Genomic DNA, 26259 nt, shown 5'->3' with positions numbered 1-26259 from the left:
TCTGCAACAGGCAGGCTCGAGAAGACTGTTTTCATTTTCTAGCAGAATGCCCAGTTTTAGCAGAGTTCCGAGCACGGCATATAGGCTTGCCCACGTTGACGAGAGAGCACCTAATCTCTTTACTAAATAACCCCGAGTCTTTAAATCTGGTAAAGTTTGCGATGGAAGCCTGGAACTACAGGAAAACGCTTGTTTTTTATTTCAACTATTAAATGTTTACTGTATATATCAGAGACACCCTGGTTATTCATTTATATGTGCATAAATAGATATATTGTTATTTTAGTTTATTTATATAGCTTTTTCTCTCTCTTTTGTTTATTCCTTAAGAAGAAATATTTTCCTTATTTATTAAAAATGTATAGTCCGACTCCGGCAGACGGTTGATAACCATTGCCGAAATGTGCTTTTTGTTTATGTACAATTTTTTTTTTTTTACTCTCTTTTGTTATCTAATAAAGTACTTTTTCATTCATTCATTCATTCATTCATTCATAGACTAGCGGTCACTGATAACAACACGTATTTATTAGCGTGATATTGTTTGGGTGTGTTTGTGATGGAATATCGAGTACCATAGTAGTCTAGTTTTATATATGCGATTTAAAGATACTTCACTGTTGTCAGTACCTTTAGTAGAGGAGCAGTCGTGAAGAGTGGGGTATTGAGATTTAGAATATAAAAACCGATTTTGTTTTACAGGCGAACATCAACAGTTATAAATGCTTTAAAATGTAATTTATTAATAAATTGTATTTTATAGAACTAAATCAGTCTACAGTCTAATCCTAAGTAGAAGATAATTGTATAAATTTGCAAAGTTATAAGGGGGGGGGGTCACTGGCGTAATATCAAACACCCTGGTACATAGTTGTGTGAATGTATTTGTTGGCTTGAGTGGTTAAGAGTGTGTGACATTTGTGAAATGGCGAGGACTGACAGACCTGTCGAGCCAATTAGGTTAACTTAGGATGGTGATTACCTGATTGTTATTGGGTGAATGTATTTATTTGCGTGAATGTAGGGAGGGCGTCAAGGTGAAGATCACCCTGCCGTGCTCCCAAACGTAAGTTTAAGCAGTACATAATTTTGTAAGTGTGGTGGTGCCTCAGAAGAATATCGAGAAATCTTGGGGCCCGCCAAATTTAGGTTAGTTTAGGTTAGATAATATTTTAAATAGCATGAATAATTAAATTAGGATATTTTGATCACGTGCAGACAAAATGTGAGGAGTCAGCATAGCCCTAGCTGCCGAAAAAAATACATAAAAAATAAATAAATAAACTCTAATTACCTCAGTAAACTATAGTACCAATAAATATTAAATTAAATAAAGTTAATATATTACATCCTTTGTATAGCAATGACTGTCAGAAAAAAAGGGGGAAAAAGGAAATTCGATTAGTCTAGTATTTCGGTATTTTTTTTTAATCTACAATTGGCAAACGGCATTATGTAAGCAAACAATAGCGGAGAAATCAGAAAATAGCGCTTGGCTTAGAACAAATTTTTCAATATATAAATAAATTATCTTTTGAAAATATAGTCATAAAACGGGAAGGGATGTTTTTTTTAACGATAGCATTAATGATATAGTGCGTAGGTGATATGCCAAGGACGCATTTGCAGTTTGTTGCCTTTCCGTTTACACTTTTGAAAAGTCCTCAGACCTGTTTTAAATGGCAAACCTTCCCTGAGTTTATTCACGGTGTATGTTAAATATTTCTAATCGTGTATTTGGTCTGGATTACTTAGAAAACTGGTAGGATCGGTTTTGAACGACTGTTGAAAAGTTAAGGCTGGATTTGTGATGAGGTTAATTGTAAAAACAACCTCCTTTCGAGGCCGATAGTATAAAATTTTCCATAAGACTTTTTTTTTTTTTTAATTTGCTTTCTGTTAATGAATAATTTTGGAAAATATGACGTTTTCCCTCTGAAATGCATGTTATACGTGAGGGAATTTGTAAATTTTATCGGCGTTCGTTCACCAGATAAGAAAAATAATCAAGCGATAAGGTTTTGTTTTTCGATTTTGAGCTCTTTTATCCTGACAAAATGTGAAAAGGGCGTCTCAAATATCCAGTTTTTCTCTTCCTTTTCGACTGTGTATTTCAACCAAGTAAAACACATCAAGATCGGTGCCATTCGGCTTTCCTGACCATGACGGTGCATAAATGAGTTGTACAAACAGAAGAAAAACTGGGACGAATGTGCTAAAATATTGTTTTACAAATGGAAAATCATTTGTAGCCAAGTCGATTCGTTTATCGTATAAAACTTTATAAATTAGCCGCCTTTGCTTTTCTTATTTATTTTATTTATTTGATTCGTTACCTGTGTCAATGTGATTTATCGCAATAAGTATATTTAATAAAGCTTTTGATAATCATTGGATGGAATACTTTTATCTATGTTAATAAAATAGCGTCATCGCTTACAATTTGTCTCTTTAATCTTATCAGTTGAGAAATCCTAAATATTGCAGGCGACGCAAAAACCGCAACATTGCCCTCCTTTTTATACGGGTGAAAATATTGATTCACCAAAGAAACAAAACTTATGCCGTCAGGCAGATTTAATTCTTCAGAAATGCCGTTGGCCGTAGGGCTTTTAAGTTTAGAAAGAATGCACAACTCAGTGGAATTTACGTTTAGTGCAGTACTGTACAAAGGAAAATGTCTGGCAACAATCAGCTAGATTGTGCAGTACAATAAAGATTTAAACGGATGGTCGTTGCCACTGCCCAATTAGCCAGGATGTTAGATGATAAAACGCTAGCTTTTAATGTAAGAAAGCATGGTTTTGATAGATAACCAAAAGGACACTGTTTTACATAATGATATAGTTAGCAGTATAATGGAACATTCGACATTTCCGAATTTCCTTTCTATCATCCCTTTCCCAAACGCAGATATTTTTGCTGGAGTTCTTCAAGGCTGTATCCTTACACCCATCCTGTTCCTGGTATATTTCAAGAAAATAACCTAAGAACGTAAAAATGGTTCTTTACTCTTTCTCTTGGTGGATAGATACATCATCGAACGTATTAGACAACAGCATTGGAAGTTGCTGCATCCGTTGAAAAATTAAAAGTAATTATAATAAAACTGAGGCAATAGTTAATATGTGTAGGACTGTTGCTGTATAAAAAAACCATATTGCTGTATAAAACCAAAAAGAACCTCTGCTCTTTCCTGCCGATAAAATTATGCAGAAGGTGATGGTCAGGAGTCTCCCTCCTGAAGTATCACACACAGTACTACCATGTGTACCACAACGGCGCCAGGCTGCAGGTAGTGCAGTCAAGTTTCTGATGCTTGCGAAGAATCTCGCCCCGATATTCACGCATATGCACAATGTAACAAACATATGAGAGATGTAACTTAAATTTTTTAAGTAATGCGCAGCTAGTACCAGTGTACAATCTGGTGCCAAATATGTAATTATTGTCTGGACGACAAGTACATGCACAAGAGAATAAAGAACGCTCTCCTATATCTTGACCAAGATAGTCTTTTTATCTAATATTTTCCCTGATAGAGCATAATGTCAAATAATATCATGTAATCAATTATAATTATTAATAACTTAACGACCGAGGTAAATGTCGCTAGACTACTAAATAGTTTTAGTATTTTTATTTTGTTATTTGTTAATAAAAATTTACGTTCTGTTTACGGTTGGTCGTAAAACATGGGGTCAATAGAATGGTGAGCCTATAATTTTGTCTTTTTACGATCATTTTGGTCGGATGAGTTTTGTCCTCTTGCCATCTTCAGTGCTGGGTGTTTTTCAAGTAGTCGTATAAATATCATCGGAAATTACCAAACTTCAAAAACAGTATTTGATATTAGCATTTAGCTGTGAAAATCAGCTTGGTTCAATATACTTTGCATTAGTAAAATTTCACGGTTTCAAATAACCTAATAATAAATAAGTAAAAGTGGCTTGACTAAATATATTTAAATTGTAATTAAATTCTAAAATGCATTTATTTTGTTGGGTTTGCCCTTGTTGCATATATTAAAATGGTATTTTGAATTTTTTAAATCCTTTTTTATGAATTTCACCTAGAGGTCAATGAACCAGCGATTAAACAATTAAAATGATTAGGTCAGGGGGTGAGACCATCAGCCTACGCACCATCATCAAGTCAAAACGTATATTTTATTTTAACCGAACTCTTCTCATATTTACAGAGGTCCCAGCGCCAATTTGGTTTCCCTTGCGACTTGTGTTTTTAACTTATTCCCATCGTAATTTCTGCATGTAGGTCAAATCAAATTTGGCTGTTTTGCTAACGGATTGGGATTTTTTTGGTCGGTGATTAGCAATGTTATCCGGAGTCCCAGTCAAGAACAAACACAGAAGAATTACGCGCCAATAAATCAATGTTGTTGACAAAATCAACACTTCTTTGTCGGTAGTTCAGCCGTACGCTGAGCTGGAAATATTTATTGTCAATACCAGTAAATAATTTTTTTTTTTTTTTTTTTGAGGATTTACTTATGGCAAATTATGCTTTTAGTTAAAATCACTTAAACTCTGTGGAATAGAAAGTGCGAAATTGTGGCCTGCGTAAGGCTGTATTTATGTTGTGTTCAATCGAACCGCTCAGCTGCTCTCCGAGTGAGAGTAGCTTTCAACTTTCAAACAAGTACAGATCTCTGAGTCGGCTGTGGCGTTAAATATATATATTTTTATTATATAAAAAACAATCCCGTTAGTTCTTCGATGGACTGAAGCGGCAGGAGGATACGACATGACTGCAGGAATGGTGAGCTACATGACCTGGGTCTCTCATACGAGCCCAAGCCCTTGCTTCAGCCTCCCTCCGCCGGCACTGCCACCAACGGCCGCCTTATATTTGGTAATTAAAAAAACAAACAACATTTTTAAGTACATACATGCTATTCATCTAATTTTCCATGCGGGAGTTAAGATTATTACTATTCCATTATTGTCAAATTTAACAGAACGTTAACACCTAAAATAGTATTCAATTAATTAAGGTTTTTAGTTGAGATAAAAAAGTCAATGTCACGAGCGGGATTCGAACCCACGACCTTCGGCTTGAACGCCGCTACTCTACTAACGTGACTTCCATTCACCCCGGCACTAAAACTAAACCAATTGAACCAACTGAAAAACTGAGCCTAAAATAGTATTATTATTATATATAAATGGACAAACCCCTCGCGAAGGGGCAAAATAAAATTATTTTAAAAAATAAATAAAATCCCTCTTCATTTTACGACATGACAGGCTTCATAATTTATTTTACGAATAAACTTCCGTTATTGCATGTCACAGATTCAATTGGACCTAATTAATCCACCGGGCTGACAAAAAAGATTCAGGGTCGGAACAAACAAAAAAAGTAGAAATTTCATAATTTTCCCAAACCGCGTTTCTAACTTTGAAACCTCGTTTTGTTTTATTGAAAGAAGGAAAAAAAATGCGGTTTTATGAAAAACTAAAAACTAAAAAAAATTTGAGTAGAAATGTTTGTACAGGTGTCCTTTTGAGTGGCCCAGCTGAATTTCTCATGAACCAATGACTCAACCAAAGAAAAAGTATTTAATATTTTGTAGTCTAGTTTCAAATTTTTACCTTTTTTGGAAAAACAATATACAGGGTACTTCAGGCCCAGTTCAACTTCAAAATTTCAAATACGACACTATACTCCTTTCATATATTTTTAAAAGATATTTTACGCTGAAAACAAGAGCAATCGAATTTGAAATTGTTCAAAAAAAGCCAGGTTAAAATTAAAAGTTAAGGCAAGAAGGTTGAAAAAAAAAAACAACTAGTAATTTGGTTTGCTATTTATTAATCACATTTCATTGTTCGAAATGCCTAACTTGGGGAAAGATGCAGAGATTGGCTCTTTTTAACCACCCTTCACTGGTGCTCAGAGCGATAGGGAGATGGAGTGACAAGCATTTTCTATCCTATGCCGCAGTTCTTCAACTGAGGTTGTTGGGTTATGATTAGACACTGTTTTTTAAATGGCCCCATATAAAATCAAGTGGAGTTAAATTGGATGACCGAAGAGGCCAACAGATCGGGCTGAGGTCCCATCCACCTAAAGCGAAAGTGACGACTCAAATAACATCTCACCTGCAAAGAATTTGGTGCGGGGCATCCATCAAGCCCTCGTTCGACAATTCCAGCGGATTAGTATGCCATTAGAGGTGAACTTGAGTTCATCAGTCGATAGGATGTATGGAAGAACGTTTTCTTCAGCGTCTCAAATAGACATTTGTTCAAGGAACGTTAGACGCCGGTCATAATCAGAGACCCGAGGTCCCTGGACAGGATGAGAGCGATACGACTTGAAATTGTAAGTCATGAGTCCATGTCTAATTTTATTCAGAGACGAATTCGGATTTTCGCGAACATACAGTAAAATATTCAGTTCCTTGTCGAAATTACGCTGCCAGTTTTTCGGCGATTGAACAGTAACTAATCCGTATCTCCTCATTTTGCGAGCAACACGAATAAATGTTTTATAATTTTATATAATTATTCAGGGATCGTTAGATGCGGTCTGGTGTGATGTAGGTTTCAGAAAAATATTTTCTTTATCGTGCCAACGTTTCGATCTTTATTGAGCCCTGAAGATGATCTCATTAAAGATCGAAACGTTGGCAATTTAAAGAAAATGTTTTTCTGAAACCTACATCACGCCAGACCGCATCTCACGATCTCTGAATAATCATCGATTAACCGTCACTAATCACCACACATTTTATATAATAATTAGATTAAAACGGAGTCTGAAAGACTTAAATATGTACCTCACTGGCTCTTTTTTAAAATAAACTGTTACAAAATATTAATGACTGACGACCACTGTTTTAATCTAACTCGTTAACGTTTTAGCGTTAACTCACCTGTGGAAGGATTAACATAAATCTGAAACGTTGTAGATTGAAAGATGGTTGTTGTTTTTTTGAGATGACTTATTATCCCACCTTTGAGAAGGAAAAATCATAAGTTAATAATAATAATAATCGTTATAATTTTATATTTTATTTAATCTGGGGCGATCAGAAAATTTCTGGGAGTACAACTGGACGGCACGCGACGCGCAATACCACCACTATCAATAAAGCGGATTTCCCACATTTTCATTCCCAAAGTTAAAAATATAAAACAAACTGTTAAAAAATAACAGAGTTTATAGTATAATTCGAAGAGTTAATTTTTTTTATTAATGATAAAAAATGAAGCAGTCAGAGTACTCGCTGTTGATCGTAAAAATGTGCCCTTCGGTTCATTTTGAATGGAATACTGAATATAAGGAATTTATTAATGAATTTATTTTCTTCCTGGAATTAAGATTTGCTATGATAATGCGAGTTAATTAATGTTTACTTTAGTGAAGAAACAAATTATAGTAATTAACAACAAAACAAACGAAATTTTTTCAAACTTTTTGCCGTAATTTTTTGACCAATGTAAATCCGATTGCACAGTGTTTTCAGCGTAACAAATCCTTTAAAATAGAATAGAAGTTGAACTGAGCCTGATGTACCCTGTATAATTTTTCTCCAAAAAAGGTAAAAAACGTATTTTTTATTTTGTTGATAGCGTCTTTGGTTGAAGAGAAATTCAGCCGGGCCATCTAAAAAGGGCACCTTGTATACGCAAGATTTATGTATTTATTATTCGATCGTCTAAGTTAAAGATGAACATTTGACTCAGAAAAAAAGGCCTGTGGAAAGATTCACGCCTTTCCCAGAGAGCCTGGACGATTGTCATGTTCGCCGGGATTCTCCGGAAACGTGGAACGTCGACGATCTCCCGTTTCCGGGTCATTTCACTTTTCAGAAAACCCCTTTGTTTTCTAATGGAGAAAAAAAATGGATGGGACAGAGGTTCCCGTTAGGTCTTGTTGCCCGGCTGCATAGATAAGCCCCAGCGCGGCGGTGAAAACAAGCCGTGACGACGTCTTCGTCCTTCGCAGTAAAAACAAGTGGAAACGAAAGAGTTGAGGTGAATGACTGAAAGAAGACAGATGCTAAATGGGATGAGGCCTTTGCCCTCGATCCCTCCGACCTTTATAAAACCTAATACGTTGCCCTCAGGAATCAACTTGTTATTCAACCATACTGGCAACGCTTCTATTAGGTAAATTTCTGTTAAAAAGGATAACAAGCTATCAGTGCTGCATTCGAAATTTTAAATAGATTTGTCAGGATGCATAGACGAAAAATTAAAAAAAAAAAAAAAAAAAAAAAAAAAAAATGGGCCATCAACATATTGTAGGTAGCCTTGTACAAACACCGTGCAATTACGTCCAATCCATCGAATGTTAAGAAAGATATCAATATGCGATAATAATATAATAAAAAATAAATCTCGCTGCAATCCAATTTCTTTTTTATACACAGTAAATTTGGTGGAAAGAAATATTAAATATCAATTGTTATTGTTAAGGCGTCGGTGGCTCCAACGGTAGGTTGGCACGGGGCTTATCACTGGAAGGTAAAGATGCCCCGGGTTCGAATCCTGCGGCCCTGCATTCGAACCCTACGTACTTATAAATAAGCTCTTTTGAAAAATACCGGCACCCTGAGGGTTCATACAACCTCCTATTATACCATCATAATAAAAAATAACAATAATAAATAAAAATGTACGTATCAATGTTGCATTTGATTGACCATTGTAAGTTGTAATGCTTTTAAAAAGAAATAAGTAAAATTTAAAAAACTAATTTTAGTGAAAGCACTATTAATATTTACCAGAGCTATTTAACTATAGACAAGGACGGTAAAAATTGCTGATCAATTCAATGATTTTTCAAAATAAAGGTGGACTTCTTCAGGGCAGTGTACTAGGCCTCTCTTGTATTTATGCGAAGGAAATGAATAAAGCAATTGGTGCGGACAGGGTGTTTTTGTATGCAGGCACTTTTGCCGGTATATTGATGAGATGTCTGCTACCTGAAAACTCAATTATTCATGAAGGATAACTACTTTAGTCTCATGATAAAAATAATTAATTCTGAGAAAACAGCGATCATGGTTTTCAAGAAAGCGTTTGTTTTATTTGCCATTCATGCCCCTGCTTAGCAAAACGGAGGAGATTCAATTGCCTTAACACGTGACTGCCCTTTCCCGAATTTGTCATAATTCCCAAAAAACGAACTTTAAAAAAGATTTAAGATTAGATTATTTAAAAAGATTTGGGGGCGTCGGTGGCCGCAACGGTTTAGGCGTTGACACGGCGCTCGTCACTGTAAGGTAAAGGTCCCGGGTTCGAATCCAGCGGCCCCGCATTCGAACCCGACATACTTACATGGGCTTTTTTTTCAATAACACCGGCACCCTGAGGGTTTATATGACCTCTGCTGTTGCAAACCATCGTAAAAAAAAGATTATTTAAGGTTTTTAGTTGAGATAAAAAAGTCAGTGTCACGAGCGGGATTCGAACCCACGATCTACGGCTAGATACGACGCTGTTTTACTACTTGAGCTATCGTGACTTCGATCCGCTCGGACACTGACTTCCCATCTCAACCCCGGAAGTTAGTGTCCGAGTGGATCGAGGTCACGATAGCTAAAGTGGTTGAGCAGCGGCGTATTTAGCGGAGGGTTGTGGGTTCGAATCCCGCTCGTGACACTGACTTTTGTAGTTATTTGGTTAATCGGACTACGAAATCTAATGGATTTAATCCTTAATAATATTTTATTATATGCTTTTTTCTGTTTTGTTAACGTTTTTGAAAGAGGCAAAATAGGATAGGGATGGATTGAAAATTGTTGGGATTTTCAGTGCTAACGTGAGTTGATCATATCTATTATTGTGCATTGAAACAAATTACATAGTATTATGCCTTAAATTTGTATGGTAATGTTTTAATGAACGATGCTTTGAGTTGCCAATGATTTATCTTTTTAAAGATGAGTTATTGTTTCATATTGAGTGTAAGTGAGTTTAGGAAATTCTCTTTGTAGTTATTATAATTTAACATCTTTTTTAAATTCACTAGTTTTCGTGGTCCGTTTGACCAATTAATATCTTTCAATTAATTAAGGTTTTTAGTTGAGATAAAAAGTCAGTGTCACGAGCGGGATTCGAACCCTCGACTTTCGGCTAGTACGCCGCTGCTCTACCACTTGAGCTATCCGTGACTAAGAACCACTGGGACACCAACTTCCCATCTCAACCATTATTATCCATTATTAAGGATGTAATGACCGGCAGTTTTTAATGGTATATGTGATCCGTTTTGTTATTTTTGTATCTCTATATTTAGTATCGATTTGTTAGTCTTTAAAGCTACTTGATTCATTTTGTAGTTAATGGGACTTTTTTTTTTGTTAGTGCACATAACTTTTTATGTTATTCGCTGTGTTTTGCAAAAATTCCTTTGGAGCGACATTTTAATAAAAATCAATTTCTCGATGGTTGTAGATGGTAGAAACGCCCAATTTTCCATTTACAATGGAAATTAACTTAAATTTTTTCCATGGTAAGTTCCCAAATTGTCGTATTTCCAAGTAGAATGTCTTGGTGGAGGTAGAAGAAATCAACCCAGCATTGTTAATCAGTAAGAATGCAGTGATCACAGCAGTTGTTAATAGTAGAAGTGGATCAGGGATGTAGTTTTGGTACCAAACCCATACCGGTGGGGTTGAGATGGGAAGTTGATGCCCTAGTGTATCGAGGTCACGATAGCTCAAGTGGTAGAGCAGCGGCGTATCTAGCCGAAGATCGTGGGTTCTAATCCCACTCGTGACACTGACTTTTTTATCTCAATTAAAAACCTTAATTAATAGAGATTAATAAAAAGATACAAATTAATTATTATTTAATTTTGGTACATGTTTAGATTGGTATACATCCATCTTCTTCCGGACTTTCTAACTCGATTCTTGGGTAAAATCCTGAGTCCTTGACTTTATACTGAATTCTCTACATTCTGGGCATTCTGACTAAACTTGATAAATCATTCCATTTGAAACACGTTCATTGCTTTAAACTCGATTCCGGTTAAATTAAGAAAACCTTGAACTTTTAAAATTGACTCATGCAAACTTGAGCAATTAATTAAGTCTGAAGCTAGAGGACATGCGACCGGACGATTTGTGGAATGATCAAAGCGGTTGGACAGAAATCCACTTTATCTTGTATGTTTTTTATTACATTTATAACAGTTACAAAGAGGGGTAATAAAAAAGTTCTAAATATGGTACATATTTATATTGCTTTTAAAAAAATCTCTTCGTTATATTATTTTTGCCACGACCCAGTGGTAGAAGGGTAGTTTGCCTCGAGTGTTGTGGGACGATTTTTAATTTAATTGCTCCCTTGAAATGTATTTTGCCTCGTCGTTGGGTAGCGGAACATCGTGACCCCAATAATAAATTTCCGACCCCAAAGTTAAACCAGAAAATCAACATCGCCCCCGCTTCGAGGATACCAGGGAAAGTGATATCACTGTGCGCGCCGCCGTTTTCACTTCGCTTTTCAAGTTCCCGCAAGAATACTTAATGCCCCTTGAAGCATCCTATTTTTAACGGAAAAAAACTCACGCTCGAGTGAAAGCGAAGAACTTCATCTTATTCTTGTCGACATTTTGTGGTTTAAGCTTTGACTCCGATAACGTAAATATTTGATTTGATTTTTTTTTGACGTTCTGTAGATGATAATTTAAAAAAACATGTTACTAACAATGTGCCGCGATAATATTCAAAGTTCTTCCGTCCTCGCCCATACACGGACGTACTCTATGGGAAAGTGGGTGACGGAGGGTGAAACTTGGTTGAGAAGTTTAACAGGCAGAACTTTACACTGCTATAACATTGATTGAATTACCACACTGCGATGCAATTTTAGTAATATTTTGAAACTAATTATTATAAGGTTAGAACGGTTAGAGGCAAAAGGAAAAGTCGGCGACCCGGATTCGGTAGTGCCGCCAAAGGCAATGGACGAAATTTCAAGTTTAAATTCGCCGTATCGCCTTCAAAAGGAGATTGAAAATTAAACTGTGGGAAATGTGTTGGAATCGAATTTCAACTTTTGACTTTGATCATCTTTGATTAAAACCCCCATTCGATAGGGCAGCTCCCGGAAAAGCTTTAGAAGCTAGGCGGCACAGCTACAGCGCCTTTAATCGTTGAGCCAAATTGAGCAGGACTTAGATTTTTCAAGTTTGGTCCGCTTCAGCTCCGGGAGGCTTTGGGTCTTTTTTGGGTGCTTTTTTCCCTTTGACCGGCCGATTAGAGTAAAATATGAACAGGCCGGGTTCATTTTTCGAACGACCAATTCGGAATCGGATATGCCCCTTTGAATACACAATTGGTTTCGTTTTACTACACCTCTCGATATCCATTTTATCCAATAAGAAACGAATATGGATAAATAATAAATTGTTTTCTGAAGTGATGGATGAATCGTTTCATGTTGAAAAGCACGTGATACCGTTTGCAAAACTGTCTCGGACGACAATTTTTTTGGACTTGTTGTCGAAAGCGGTATCCTTCGAAAGTGGGTTCGTCGCTTTCTCGGGGCTCTTGTTATAAAAATCGAGCGCGAGTTCATTGTGCGTTACCATCCTCGATGAAGACATTGACGTTTTAATCTGCCTACATACAAAGAATACGTCATTAAATATCTAGTTGTCTAGAAACTGCCCTGTGATAAATAAACCGTCCTAGGGTAAGGTGCGTTGTTCAAAACGCCAGTTCTTCGGATTTCACACTGTCAAAACTCGTCTCTCCTTTTAGTTTATCAAACAGATAATCGAGATGGGAGAAAGTCGTGGATTTGAGATATTTACAACGGCGCCCTTACCTGGTCATCATGTAGGAGGCGTCATCGTTCCAATAAAGCTTTCTCAGCATTTGCATTCCGCGACGATAAAAGAATCTTCCTTTCCAAACGTCTCCGGCTTTCCCATTGTTTCCAGACCCCCCCAATCTAGATTTGGTGTTTCTGAAGGATACACTCCTCGTAATAAGCAAACGCGCTTATTGAAGAACAACCGTGAGAATTTCTCAAATAAAAAGCGTCTTTTTCTGTTCACATTGCGTGAATGGGGAAGCATGAAATCGATTTTTACGTGATTAACGGCGAGAATGGGCGGACCAGAAATGAGTTCTGATCATACCTGTGACAATTACAATCGCCACCGTCTCAAATTCTCGCCTCCAATAAATAATGCACAACAGCTCATGAAATATTTAGTCGAATGTCATCATCGCCTCCCTCTACCACAACAATATTTCATTATCTATACCGTTTGGAAAATTACACCAGGGAATTAAGTACTTAACAATTAAATGTATAAATTTCAAAAAGTATTGCAACAATAAACAGAAACTTACATACAGAAAAAACTCTACAGAACCAGACATTAGTGTTTATTAAAATTCAATTTCACAAACACTGTATCAAGGAAAAAACTACAGAACCAGACATTAGTGTTTAAGTAAAATTCAATTTCACGAACACTCTGGATCAAGGAAAAACTCCACAGAACTAGACATTAGTGTTTAAGTCAAATTCAATTCACAAGCACTCTGGATCAAGTAAAAAAACTCTACAGAACCAGACATTAGTGTTTAAGTGAAATTCAATTTCACAAACACTCTGGATCAAGGGAAAAACTCTACAGAACCAGACATTAGTGTTTAAGTGAAATTCAATTTCACAAACACTCTGGATCAAGTCTTGAAGAAGAAAGCAAATTCAGTTGTTACTGCCAAGCTTTCAACCTATTTTAATGTCATCATCAGGGCAAAACAATCTTAAATATGTTATATTGACATATTTAAATTTTTTACATGCAAACTCAAATTTCCTTGAACACTCAGTCCTAAAATTGCCAAGGACTATAACAGTATTCAATTTCAGTACTGGTACAGTCCGTGTCTGAATTGAGTCTGACTTAAAGGAAATTTGAGATCTGCCTGTAAAAAAACACAAAAAAAAAACATGTCAATCTGTAAACATTGTTAAGATAGTTTTACCCTGATGATGACCTTAGATTAGATTGAAAGCTTGGCAGAAACAACTGAATTTGCTTTTGTCTTCAAGACCATACGTTGATCCAGTGTTTACGAGTGAAAAAGTGGTCGATGTTTCTATTAATGGAAATTCAAATTCTTCATATTTATCTCAAGAAAATACGTTTTCTAGCCATCATTGTATTTTAAAATACTTTAAATTTAAATGAATAGAAATTAAATAAAACAAGTTTTCTTGGTCTTGTCTTTTTATGAATGGATAAATATTCAAAAATGTCTTTCGTCATCAATGTTGGTGTAGAGCACTTTGTTTTTTCGACCGGTGTTATCAGTCATTTGGAAAATTTTAACCTTTATTTTACTAATTTTCACGCAGCTTATCATTGTGTTAACAGACAAGTGTTATTATGTTTACTATTTATTACATTATTGAAAGAGTAATCTTATCACTTTGTTTTTTTGATACTCTTCAATAATAACCCTGTTTTAGGTATACAACGCACATTATTAAATTTTGTATAAAATTCCACTTGAACTGAATTTTATGAAAAATTTAATTTTTTGTTGTACAGAAAAGTAGCTTTTAAAGAAAATGTAAAGACAGAAATCTCTCTGGTATTAAACAATAATATTGATTTAATGATAATACGAGGGAGATTATCTCGGTGTGCTTGAGAAAATAGATAAGTGATTGTTTTAGATTGCTTTAGATCAGAATGGTGTTCATTTGAAATAACATGTTCTTTCCTGTCGTGTATTCCACTGTCGGCCTGTCACGTCTGAAGGTTTTGTGTCATGAATTTCAGGGTAGCGAAAACGCTGGCGGTACAGGTGGAAGCGAAAGACGAGCCATCTCGACCAGGAGCAGGGGGTCGGATGAGCCTCACATCGGAAAATACAGACTCCTTAAAACTATCGGGAAAGGAAACTTTGCCAAAGTCAAGCTCGCCAGACATGTACCCACCGGCAAAGAGGTAATTTGTTTTATTTTATTTTGTGTTTTTCACAGCCTACATAGCCTACTATTCACATTTTACTATGATATACCACGCCCTAAATACAAAGTTAGTTGCTAATTCAATCAAAAAATACTACTTGGCCTAATATTCTATAACTAGCAAAACTTGTAAACTTTTTGTTTACGTTCTATTTTAATACATTTTGCCTATTTTAGGTAAAGAAATGACTGTTCAAATTAACTGATGACAAGTTGTTTTTTTTCTCTCTCTTTTGGTGTAAAGTTGGAAACATTCATCCAAAATGTTTAGTAACATTCATGTTTAATTCAATTTTATGTCTTTATTGGCCAGAATTCAGATACATAAAGTGCAAGATTTTATTTTTAATTGTATCACAAAATGTTAAATTAAGATCCTTGACTAATAATGTTTTATTACAGGTAGCAATAAAAATTATTGACAAAACTCAGTTAAATCCAGGAAGTTTACAGAAGGTTTGTTGTGTTTCAGATACCATTTTATTTCAGTGAAATATTTCTATTTTCAACTCTTGTTTCTTTTTCTTTGTTTATTTTAGCTCTTTAGGGAAGTTAGAATTATGAAACTATTAGATCATCCAAATATAGGTATTTTATTTTAATTTTATTATGTTAAGAAAGAAGTGTATTCGGATTATGTTGTAACTTTCTTATCATTCCAGTTAAACTTTTCCAAGTGATAGAGACTGAAAAAACGTTGTACCTGGTTATGGAATATGCTAGTGGAGGAGAAGTTTTTGACTACCTTGTCCTACATGGGAGGATGAAAGAAAAAGAGGCCCGAGCGAAGTTCCGACAGGTGAATTATAGAACAATAATTTAGTATCGTTTCCATCAATCACAAATTTTTTGACAAATTAAATATATTTGTTTCAGATTGTTTCTGCCGTGCAATATTGTCATCAAAAGAAAATTATACACAGAGATTTAAAGGTATTTAATCTGTACTACTTTTATTATATCTTTATTTCTACTTTGGTTATAAATAACGCTTTCAAACACAGGCTGAGAATCTTCTTCTGGATAGTGAAATGAATATTAAAATAGCAGATTTTGGCTTTAGTAACGAATTTACACCAGGGAACAAATTAGATACGTTTTGCGGGAGCCCTCCATATGCCGCCCCTGAACTCTTTCAGGGTAAGTCCTACAATTAACCCTTTATTTTTGCCTTTAACCAATGTCGTAATTTAATGAAGGTAAGAAATACGACGGGCCTGAGGTCGATGTTTGGTCCTTGGGCGTTATCCTTTACACGCTTGTGAGTGGCTCGCTTCCTTTCGATGGTTCCACCCTCAGGGAACTGAGGGAAAGAGTGTTGAGAGGAAAATACCGAATACCTTTTTATATGTCTACTGATTGTGAAAATCTCCTTAGAAAGTTCCTTGTGTTAAACCCAGCAAAAAGAGCCTCGCTCGAGGTATGAACTTTTTTCAATTTTCTATAAACATTAAAATAACATGAAAAAAAAAACCAACACATTATCTGAATATACTTTATAGACGATAATGAAAGACAAATGGATGAACATGGGACATGAAGATGATGAGCTCAAGCCTTATTTAGAACCAGAACCCGATTACAAGGATCTAAAGAGGATAGGTGTGTATTAAATATTTTGCATGTCACTATGATTAATGTTTTTTGTTTTTCCTGAGTTATTGCATGTATTTACTTGAAGTCTGCCATGAATAAAATAATTAAATTTCTTTTCGTAAAATTACCCAACATTTGGGGTTAATCAGGCATGGTTTCTCATTTGTAAATTGAACGGGTTGTTTCTGTTTTAGACACTTTTTTTCCCGTTTCTAATGTAATAGAATAAAAAAGAAGTTCTGTTTAGACTTTTTAATTTATTACATACTTTAATGTGTCTTAATGATTAATTGACTGACAAACAATCTATTAAGAAAATTATTTCTTGTAGTGGCAATGATTGGATTTTTATTTTTGTCATGCATTTGATTTTTTTAGATTTTTTTTTTTTAACAATGATATCCAAAGCATTTTTCCTGAGATTTCGTCCTATGGTCTGCGGGGTGATGAACCACAATTGGTCCTTACCAATATCTTCCTATCCTCGCTGGGTTGGTTTGTCAGAAGCATTTTGTCATTTCGTCATTTAAGACTGAGAGAAAGATTGTTTCAGACAGATCAACCCAGTGAGAAAAAAAATGATAAAGATCAAATTGTAAGCCATATGTCACTTGAATTGTATTTGACCAACTTCAATAGATAAAACTTTGGATAAATGAGGGAGCATGAGGATAAAAATATTTATGCATTATAAAAATGTGTTGTAAACTGTAGTCAAAGCATGCTGTTGCAATTCATACATTTATTTATTTTTTTATCAATGGTTTAATATTTTTACTTATTGTAAGTTAAATATTACCAATGTATATCCTGGCAAAAAGTGTTCGCGTTACTTAATAATAGTCCAAACAAAGCAAAAAAAAATCTATTTATTAGAGCCAGTCAATGTATTGTTTATTCTTCAAAATATTTTTTTGTAACTGAATCAAAACCTTTTTTTCCATGCATTTTCAATTTGTCGACCTTAGGGGTTGGTACAGGTAAGATTCAAAATTAATTGGAATGTAACCGAAAATAAACAAACGCTTTACCCCCAGTCCGTTTTAAATTTCAGTAGTCAATAATTTTTTAATTAAATAATTAGCTTTCCTCACATTCATGCCATATTATTCAAATGCATGACAAATTCTTCCCCCTCAGTTTTACAATAGCGGCCAACGGTTGATTGAAGGCCTAGTTTTGACCAAAGTTGTTTTTCTATTGCAGAAGCTCTAGTTGGAATGGGATATACTAGAATGGAAATTGAAGATAGCCTAACGCAAGCAAAATACGATGACGTTTTTGCTACATATTTACTCCTAGGCAGAAAATCTACTGATGTAAGTTTCCATTTTGTTATTTTTATTATTTACATTAAGGGCCATTTAATTTGAACAAAATTTGATTTAAGATAGATATTAATATATACTACATTGATGAATTGACTCGTCTAATATACTTTCTTTTTCTTTAAAGCCTGAGAGTGACGGCTCAAGATCAGGTAGTTCTCTGTCACTTCGGGGGAACCATCAAGGAAGTGCGGCAAGTGGTGGCGCCAATTCACCATCTCACGGCAACTCGAGATCTGTTCACAGATCAATATCCAGCAGTGGTACCAAGCCTTCCAGAAGGGCATCTTCGGCAGCAGCCGACACTCTCCGTGAGTCTCAACATCCTCCCTTCCATGCCCTCGCCCTTCACTCACACACCCTCATACCCCCAAACATATCCGGTACACTTTATTTTGTAATTTTTTTGTTTTCTTCTCTCCTTCATCTGTTTCGCCTTGGTTTGCAGTGCTCTTTCAAAAAATTGATCACTTTCTGCCACCCGTCCTTTTTTTTTTATTATTATTATTTTTATTATATATAATTTTTTTTTGTCCTTCTCAACATCTTACTAATGAATGCAAACCTTCTAATTATTATTATTTGTGCAGGTTTCTTTGTAGTTATATTTAGTACTTATTAGCCTTTAAAGTTTAGTATAATCATACTAAAAAAAATCATTAAAAAAAAAACTTCTGCGTGTACATTATAATTTATCATTAAAGGCTGATAGGTACATAAGATAAGCGCACAATAGGCACCATTATACCAACAGACACAATAATTCATTTCACCAGATTAAAACTAGGGTTATTATGTGCATTCAATCTAGAAATATTTACTACCCAATTAAAAAATAAGAACAGTAAGAGGAATTCAATATTCACACAGCTTTTTTTTTTTACTGTTCTTTCTGAACAAAAATATTGGAAGTAAATCAACTACACCCTTATTGTGCGCTTACTTCAGTGGGAAATTTTATTTTTATTTATTTATTATTATAAATTTTTTTTATTGAAACGAATGTTTGCTCGTACGTATCGTTCATTCATCATACCCTCACCCAACTACACTCCATTTTCTTTCAGTAGAAGTTTTCAAACGATTAACCACATTCTCCTAGACATCTTTTAATACGTATTGAGATGTGCTTTTGAAACTCGGCATCTCATAAATGATCTTAACCATTAGTTTTGCTATTCACTGTTGGAATAATTAACGTTGGCATCAATTCCAACTTTGTGCATGCAAAATATTGGTATGTACACATTTGTTGTTTTTAAGCATAGAATGTAATGTTTGCAGCATGGTTCATTGTCTTATTTTTTTTCTTTCATTTATTTAATTTATATATTTTTTTCGCATTTCTATTGGCCTCTTTTAAACTCTTAACATGATTTATTATGGTTTTCCATTTTAAAGTTCGCTAATTAAATTACAGGAAAATTTTCTCTCAGCCTTATTAAATAGTTTAAAATAGGCCAAATAGAAGTGGAAATTGTTATTTTAAGAACACTTAATAATAAACGATGCTTTTAATCAGAAATCAAATTAACTTGGATTAAATATTACAAATTGAAAAGTACAAATAAATATTAATAACGGTTCTTTTTTATTTTTGTTGACAAAATATTTGATTACATTCCATGTCAAAACACTTCAAAAGATAATAAACATGCTTAATTTGATTTCTGATCTATTCTGTACTATGCAATAATATATTTTATTTTTTAATTTGTTTTGTCTGGTTGCATTGATTTTTTCTTCCTTTCTGTCGAATAAAAAAAGTTTTAGTGCACACATGAATCTTGTTTTAAAATTACATAGAGTGCTTTAAAATGAAGAAGAATGACCTTTTAATATCAAGTATTTTATTGAAATGAAATTGTAAATTTTTCCCCACTCGATTTATAGCATCATCAGGCTATTATGTTTTCAAAATTGTTTTCAGTACTGCCAAAAAATTGATCTATTTGGCAGTTGATTTTTTTTCTTTCGAAATGATGCATTATTGATCTCAGAAATTTCTCAAAAATATTTAGGGCTAAGCAGTACTAATATTCAAAATAAAAACAGGAAGTACTAGGCTAGCAAATTTCAAATAAGAATTCTGTTTTGTTTTTGTTTTTTTCTTAAGTCTTTTTTTTACATATTGATTTTTGTGGGCCAATAAATCTAAATAAACCACAACAAATCTAAATGCTAAATATTTACATTTTATTTTAAAAAAGTCAATTGTCCAGGATGTTATGATGAAAATCAATGTCTGGAACAAATATTGGAACTTAATTTTTTTTTGTTTACAAGTTATTATTAAAAACAAACTTCAATCACTTTGTTACAAGGTTTTATTTTTGCACTAAAAATTTTTTACTCTTAGAAATTTAGCAGTTTCTTCTGCTCTTTTCCCATGGAGAAATTAATCGATACTTCCCATTTTCACTGTCTGTCTGCTTTGTTATGTCTAGATATTATAATTTCTAGGAACTAGTAATGAAATTGCCCTTTGAGACGAAATAGTACTCTGGTAGTTTTAGTTTACTAAAATACTCAAAATTTATGGCTTTAACGAAGTGTGAAAACTACTAGGTTTCGTTACCTCGGGGAACCTGTCGTTTCATCGTTTGTTTTAGTCCGATTGTCATTGCCGCCTTCTTTTTTTTTGCATGAAGTGACCTTCACACTTATGGCTGTTGATGCTATTTAAATCACACTATTAATGCTTTTTCTAGTCAAATTTCTGGTCGTTTAACATGCTAATGCTGTTGCGAGTAGCCAGAAAATTTACGCTCTTATTTCGATAATTAACAAAGGTTTAAGAATATGATTTTTAAATTTTCTCCATCTTAGTACTTAGATAGTACAGTAGTTAAAATTGTAACGCATTACAGTCCCTGTGGATTTTTGGGTTTTTGACAGTCCTCTTATCATAATTTTAAAAAATGATATAAAAAAAAGGGTTCCAAATTTTAACTTTGAATGACATACTTTTTATAAAAACACTAGGTTTGAACACAATGTTTATGAAAGGGAGCATAATATGTTACTATATTTGCTTGCTTTCACTTACCACCATTCTTTTTATTTTTAAACTGGGTTCATGATTATCCATCCAGTATCCAGTATGTACCAGAATGCGGTTTTATTTAGTGTTAGAAATTTGATCAAACACTGACCACTCTTTCATTCACTGGCATAGTTTTAACAAGAGAGAAAAACAGAGGAGTGAAAGAGAAACGATGATGGTAAATTGGTGTGTGAAATTGCTTTTATGTTCATTGTCTCGTTGAAAAGAACAGGTTTAACTTTGTTCAAGTGAGGAACTTTACTATTTTCGTTTTTTTCATTTGGATTGATGATTGTGTAAGTTCAGGTTTAGTGATTTTACTCGTCTGGTATGACTGAAATGTCCTTAACCGTTTGTCATATTTTATCACAAACTGTTGTCTATATTATTCCATAAACTAGTTTGAATCTCCGAGAATTTGTAATAAAGTCCTGAATTCGACTAGAATTTTTCTTTTCTTTTAATGAAGGTTAACAATTAAAATGTTATAGTCAGACCGAGTTGTCAGATTTGTATTCCAGATTGAAGATATTAAACAAAGTAATCACTTGCCCCATTCTGCTTGTTACAATAGAAGCTCATTTTAATTATTAATATTGTAGATTAATATTTCTATAGCATTTTTCAGTCAAATGAAACTTTTTTTCAAACAAATGAAACCTTTTTTCAATCAAATGAAAACTTTTCCCAAGCAAATGAAACCTTTTTTCAATCAAATGAAAACTTTTTTCAATCAAATGAAACCTTACTTCAAGCAAATGAAACCTTTTTCAAGCAAATGAAACCTTTTTCAATCAAATGAAACCTTACTTCAAGCAAATGAATCCTTTTTCAAGCAAATGAAACCTTTTTTCAAGCAAATGAAACCATACTTCAAGCAAATGAAACCATACTTCAAGCAAATGAAACCTTTTGTCAATCAAATGAAACCTTTTTCCAAGCAAATGAAATCTTTTTTCAATCAAATGAAACCTTTTTCCAAGCAAATGAACCTTACTTCAAGCAAATGAAACCTAAAACCTAATGATAACAATTATGTAGAGGAATAAATAAATGACATTATAGTACTACCAATAATTTCTATGATGATTGAATATTAATATTACAATAATTGAATTGTAAGGCTTAGATACAAGAATGTTTCTTGTGAAAATCTGTTTTCGCGTTGGCGGGGGTATCAGCGGGATTCATTTGATTGAAAAAAGGTTTCATTTGCTTGGAAAAAGGCTTCATTTGATTGAAAAAAGTTTCATTTGATTGAAAAAAGGTTTCATTTGCTTGAAAAAGGTTTCATTTGCTTGAAGTAAGGTTTCATTTGATTGAAAAAAGTTTTCATTTGATTGAAAAAAGTTTCATTTGATTGAAAAAAGGTTTCATTTGCTTGGAAAAAGGTTTCATTTGATTGAAAAAAAGTTTCATTGGACTGAAAAATGCTATATTTACTGTTCCAAGAAGTTGACCGAGGATGTAAAAATTTTATTATCTGTATTAACAAATTAATACAATTGTATTAATAATTTAATTTTACAAAAGCAGATGAATGTTTTATGAGGAAAAGTAGTTGTTACTTATTCATAACGTTACGCCCCATTCCGATAAAGCTTCTCTTGAATGCATTTTCCCCCGATATATTTTTTTATGTTAAATATTTTTGTTTTCTAGCCTGTAATTGCATTCATAAGATCCAACCTTTATTTAGTAAATGTAACCCTAAAACATAATCGGCCTGTTCCCCTATTGAGAAAGCCAGGTGGAGAGCAACCCTCAGTCGTATGATAATTGAGTTTGATTCCGATAGGTGGTGTCTCAACCGGCACGAATACCACAATGAATCATAACCACATTACAAGTGGAAGTGTGACTCAAGGAAGTAACTTCAAGAGGCAAAACACTGTGGATACGGCTACAATTAAAGAGAACACTGCCAGGCTGAATTCTCGACCTGCAAAGAATGCCACATCTACCTTACCCGTCCTTGATACGTCTGGTAATTTCTTTTTATTCCTTTTAAGAACAAAAAACAAATCTTCAATGGAATTCGTAAAATCTTCAAAAAAAAAAAAAAAGTTAGTTTTCACCGGAATAATAAATTTTGAAAGTAAATTTTGAGTAATACGTCATGTCTTAGTCGATTGATTGGCTTGTTTCAAGTTTTTATACATAATAATTAGCTTGTATTATGTTTGCAAAAATTCCATTTAAAAGAAAATTACCAGGTTCATTTTTATTTTATTTTTTAACTAAAGAAACATACAAATTCATACCTGTATTTAAACAGAGTTTAAAAAGTAGATTTTTTATTTAATTTCTTTATTACTAACGAGTTGAAGTTCCTAGCATGTTTTTCAGATTCCTTTTATTAATTATCAAATATAATTTGTGAATCTTGAAGTTGTATGTTTCCAATAGCAACTAGAGATTTATTTCCTCTGGTTATTTTTTTATATTTTTATTTATTTATTTTTTTGTTTAATAATCTAAAAAGGTAAGTACACTGTTATGCAAAAGACTGTTTCGTGCAACTGCACTATTTAGAATATGAAAGTTTGCAAATTTTTGTAATTTGACATCACCATCGTTCAAAAGTAATTACATAATGTTTAAAATAAGTAATATTATTCTGATTTTTTTTTTTTTAAGTTAATTTCAAATCCAAATATGTCAGTGTTTTTCCTGATAGTTACCAATGTCGGTAGGAAGTACCAAGTCTGTAGGATCTTTTAGACAAATTCAAAAATAAATTTATGACTCCACTGATCAATTACATTTTGAGAATTATTTTTAACATCTCATAAATTGTTTCATTTGTTTTTATCATAAAGCTACAGATTCAATCACTGTACTTGTAATAAAACATATTATTAACTGCGTTTAAATCTAGGCCATTAAATTTATCTTATTTTTATTAACAAAAAAATGTTACAGAAAACAACTCTAACAATTATGGCCTTTAAATATTTTTGATATTCCTTTGTACAAGTTAACCGATTAAATTAAATATATTTTTAAGAAATTAAAAGGATTGTGCTTAGGCTAAGCAGATTCTAAAACAATAATTTTGCTTTTTATTTTGATTGGCTTGCTTTTATGCATTATTTAAAAATTTGTGTTAACGTCAGAACCAAAAGGACCCAAGCTTCAAAACACTTTAGGTATCACTGCTCTTGCCTAGCAAACTCTTCTGATTTCCCACTTAAAAAAAAAAAAAAAAAATTACGATTGCCTTTGATTTGTGTTAAAAATGTTGACCAATAACCATATTATTTTCAGGAGTGTCAAGCCCGGGTAAACCAAGGGGGGTGACCAAGTCAAACACTATGAGTGGAAACAGGTCACTTGCGACTACGACAGCTACTGCGGGTGGTACAGTCTCCAGGAGAAGCACCTTCAGTTACGACACAAAATCCTCGTCAAACGAGAAGACAAACACTGCCGGTGAAACACCAAAGTAAGTCTGCTTGAAATTCACTCTCATTTCATACTGAAGCTTCATTCTGTCCATGCTGTCTGCCATAAAACGGTGATCAGCTTTTATTTTTAAAATTTTTTTTTTAATGCTTTTCAATTTTTGAACAAACAAAATTTTGGGTTAAACATTTAAATTATATTATACCAGCTTGGGAGGCATGGACACTTTGGGTCGGAGTGGTACAAAAGGTCACGTCAAGTCCGCGTCCATTTCAGCAACTACAACAACCCAACGTACTCCAGATGGGTTGTCTCATCCAATGATGCCTGCCCCCTATGATCACCTTCGTCCCAGGTATACACTCAGACCACACGACTTGGACAAATTCATAGTTAATTTTGTAAATCCACGAAGAATGTACAGATTCAATTAAGGTCAAAAGTCTTTCAAGAGATGCACATTTGAAGCGATATTAAAAAGAAAACAAATATTAAATAATTGTTTCTTTCTTTATATGATTAATAAAAAAATAAAAAAAGAGTAAAGTATTAATTATGAATTTGTCCAGTATATCGGCAGTGTGTGGAAGTGTTCCTTGGGTGTCACTTAGTCAGCCTTATGTGCCAAAGTTTGTTCTATATATTTCATTTTCATTATATAAAAACTCAGACGATCCTTAGCTAGCTTCAAAAATTATTTTCATAGACACCGACATTCATACCATCATTCATCTTTTATATCATTTGCAGAATTGTTTTTTTGTTTTTAAAGTGGATGTAGCTTTTGTGTACACAGCATTTTTCTCTCTGTCTACATGTTCACACTCATAAGAAATTTTGTCTCTTCTGTCCTGTCTTAGATGGTGCCCAAATAACATGATTTTCCCGTACGTTTTCCTTTTTCCATCCCTCCCGGAGTAAATTTGTCCCTTATTGCAAAATACTTTGTGGATCTCTATTACAAGCCTTTTTTTATACGGAAACATTTACAATATATTACTTCATGTGATAGGGAAATATTTCTTTCTCAGTATTTTAAAGAAAATTATGAACTATAATAAAATTAATGGACTGCGCAGATCTAATTCTGATTGGGATTCCAGCAATAACTCAAATCATATTAACCCCTTATCCATGAGTCTTTTTCTAATGTGATATCCAATGGACTAAAAAAAAGGTAATAAGATAAATATTAATCAAATTTGTGCCTGAAAAAAATACTAATTTGAAGTGAAAGTTATTACGTCTCACTAATATCCTAATAAATAATACATCCTCCCAAATTTAAACTAATCCGTCTAGCTAAGGATTTTTTTTCCAAAGTTTTTTTTTTAAATATTCATTATAACATTGACATCGTGTGCATGGGGGCTAAGTGTCAACAGTTCAACACTACTACATACTGTGGCACAAATTTTATTTTAACAAGTTGATTTCTAAAGTATAAATACGTTGAGTCATATATGTACTTGAATGTTATTGTAGCAAGCAGTAGTATCACAGTTATGATGTTCAGGCTTTTTTTTTTTACTAGTTAAAAACAAATATGCTCGCATTAATCTGCATGAAGCTTTATTTTAATTTAAGTAACATGTTAATGCTTAGTGGTAATGTTCAATCATTCATTCCATCATCATTAAAAAAGACAACTATTCATTTTTCTAATTACAATAATTGGCAAAAGAAAGCTGGCTAGTTTGATATCATGAAGAGAAATTGCAAATTGATAATTTTTTAAACTATCTTTGAAAAAATAACCACAACATTACATGGCTTTGTTTTGCTGCATCAATGGTTTAATATTTAAAATATTCACTACTTTTCGTGGTCCGTTTGACCAATTAATATCTTTCAATTAATTAAGGTTTTTAGTTGAGATAAAAAAAGTCAG

At 33.5% G+C, this 26259-nt stretch overlaps 1 protein-coding gene across 17 annotated transcripts in view; it reads left to right on the top strand.

The window, feature by feature from the left end:
- The window catches only part of LOC106666962 (serine/threonine-protein kinase MARK2-like), a 120750-nt gene that overhangs the window by 83510 nt on the left and 10981 nt on the right, over nucleotides 1-26259 (top strand). For 12 of the 17 annotated variants that reach the window (XM_014394524.2, XM_014394521.2, XM_014394519.2 and 9 more), the window contains 13 exons: nucleotides 14800-14967; nucleotides 15393-15446; nucleotides 15530-15578; nucleotides 15653-15789; nucleotides 15867-15923; nucleotides 15995-16130; nucleotides 16190-16410; nucleotides 16493-16592; nucleotides 17793-17905; nucleotides 18042-18297; nucleotides 22759-22947; nucleotides 24231-24408; nucleotides 24577-24723. In XM_014394524.2, coding sequence (XP_014250010.1) covers nucleotides 14800-14967; nucleotides 15393-15446; nucleotides 15530-15578; nucleotides 15653-15789; nucleotides 15867-15923; nucleotides 15995-16130; nucleotides 16190-16410; nucleotides 16493-16592; nucleotides 17793-17905; nucleotides 18042-18297; nucleotides 22759-22947; nucleotides 24231-24408; nucleotides 24577-24723 — 1805 coding nt within the window. Of the gene's footprint in view, nucleotides 1-4729; nucleotides 4873-14799; nucleotides 14968-15392; nucleotides 15447-15529; nucleotides 15579-15652; nucleotides 15790-15866; nucleotides 15924-15994; nucleotides 16131-16189; nucleotides 16411-16492; nucleotides 16593-17792; nucleotides 17906-18041; nucleotides 18298-22758; nucleotides 22948-24230; nucleotides 24409-24576; nucleotides 24724-26259 lie in introns of all 17 variants that reach the window. The other 5 variants (XM_014394514.2, XM_014394513.2, XM_014394522.2 and 2 more) reach the window with 4 other exon arrangements.

The sequence above is a fragment of the Cimex lectularius genome, unplaced genomic scaffold (assembly GCF_000648675.2).
Source record: "Cimex lectularius strain Harlan isolate CLEC.00 unplaced genomic scaffold, Clec_2.1 scaffold189, whole genome shotgun sequence".
Classification (NCBI taxonomy): domain Eukaryota; kingdom Metazoa; phylum Arthropoda; class Insecta; order Hemiptera; family Cimicidae; genus Cimex; species Cimex lectularius.
Note: the sequence above shows the minus strand (reverse complement) of the source record. Positions and strands in the feature narration are given on the sequence as shown.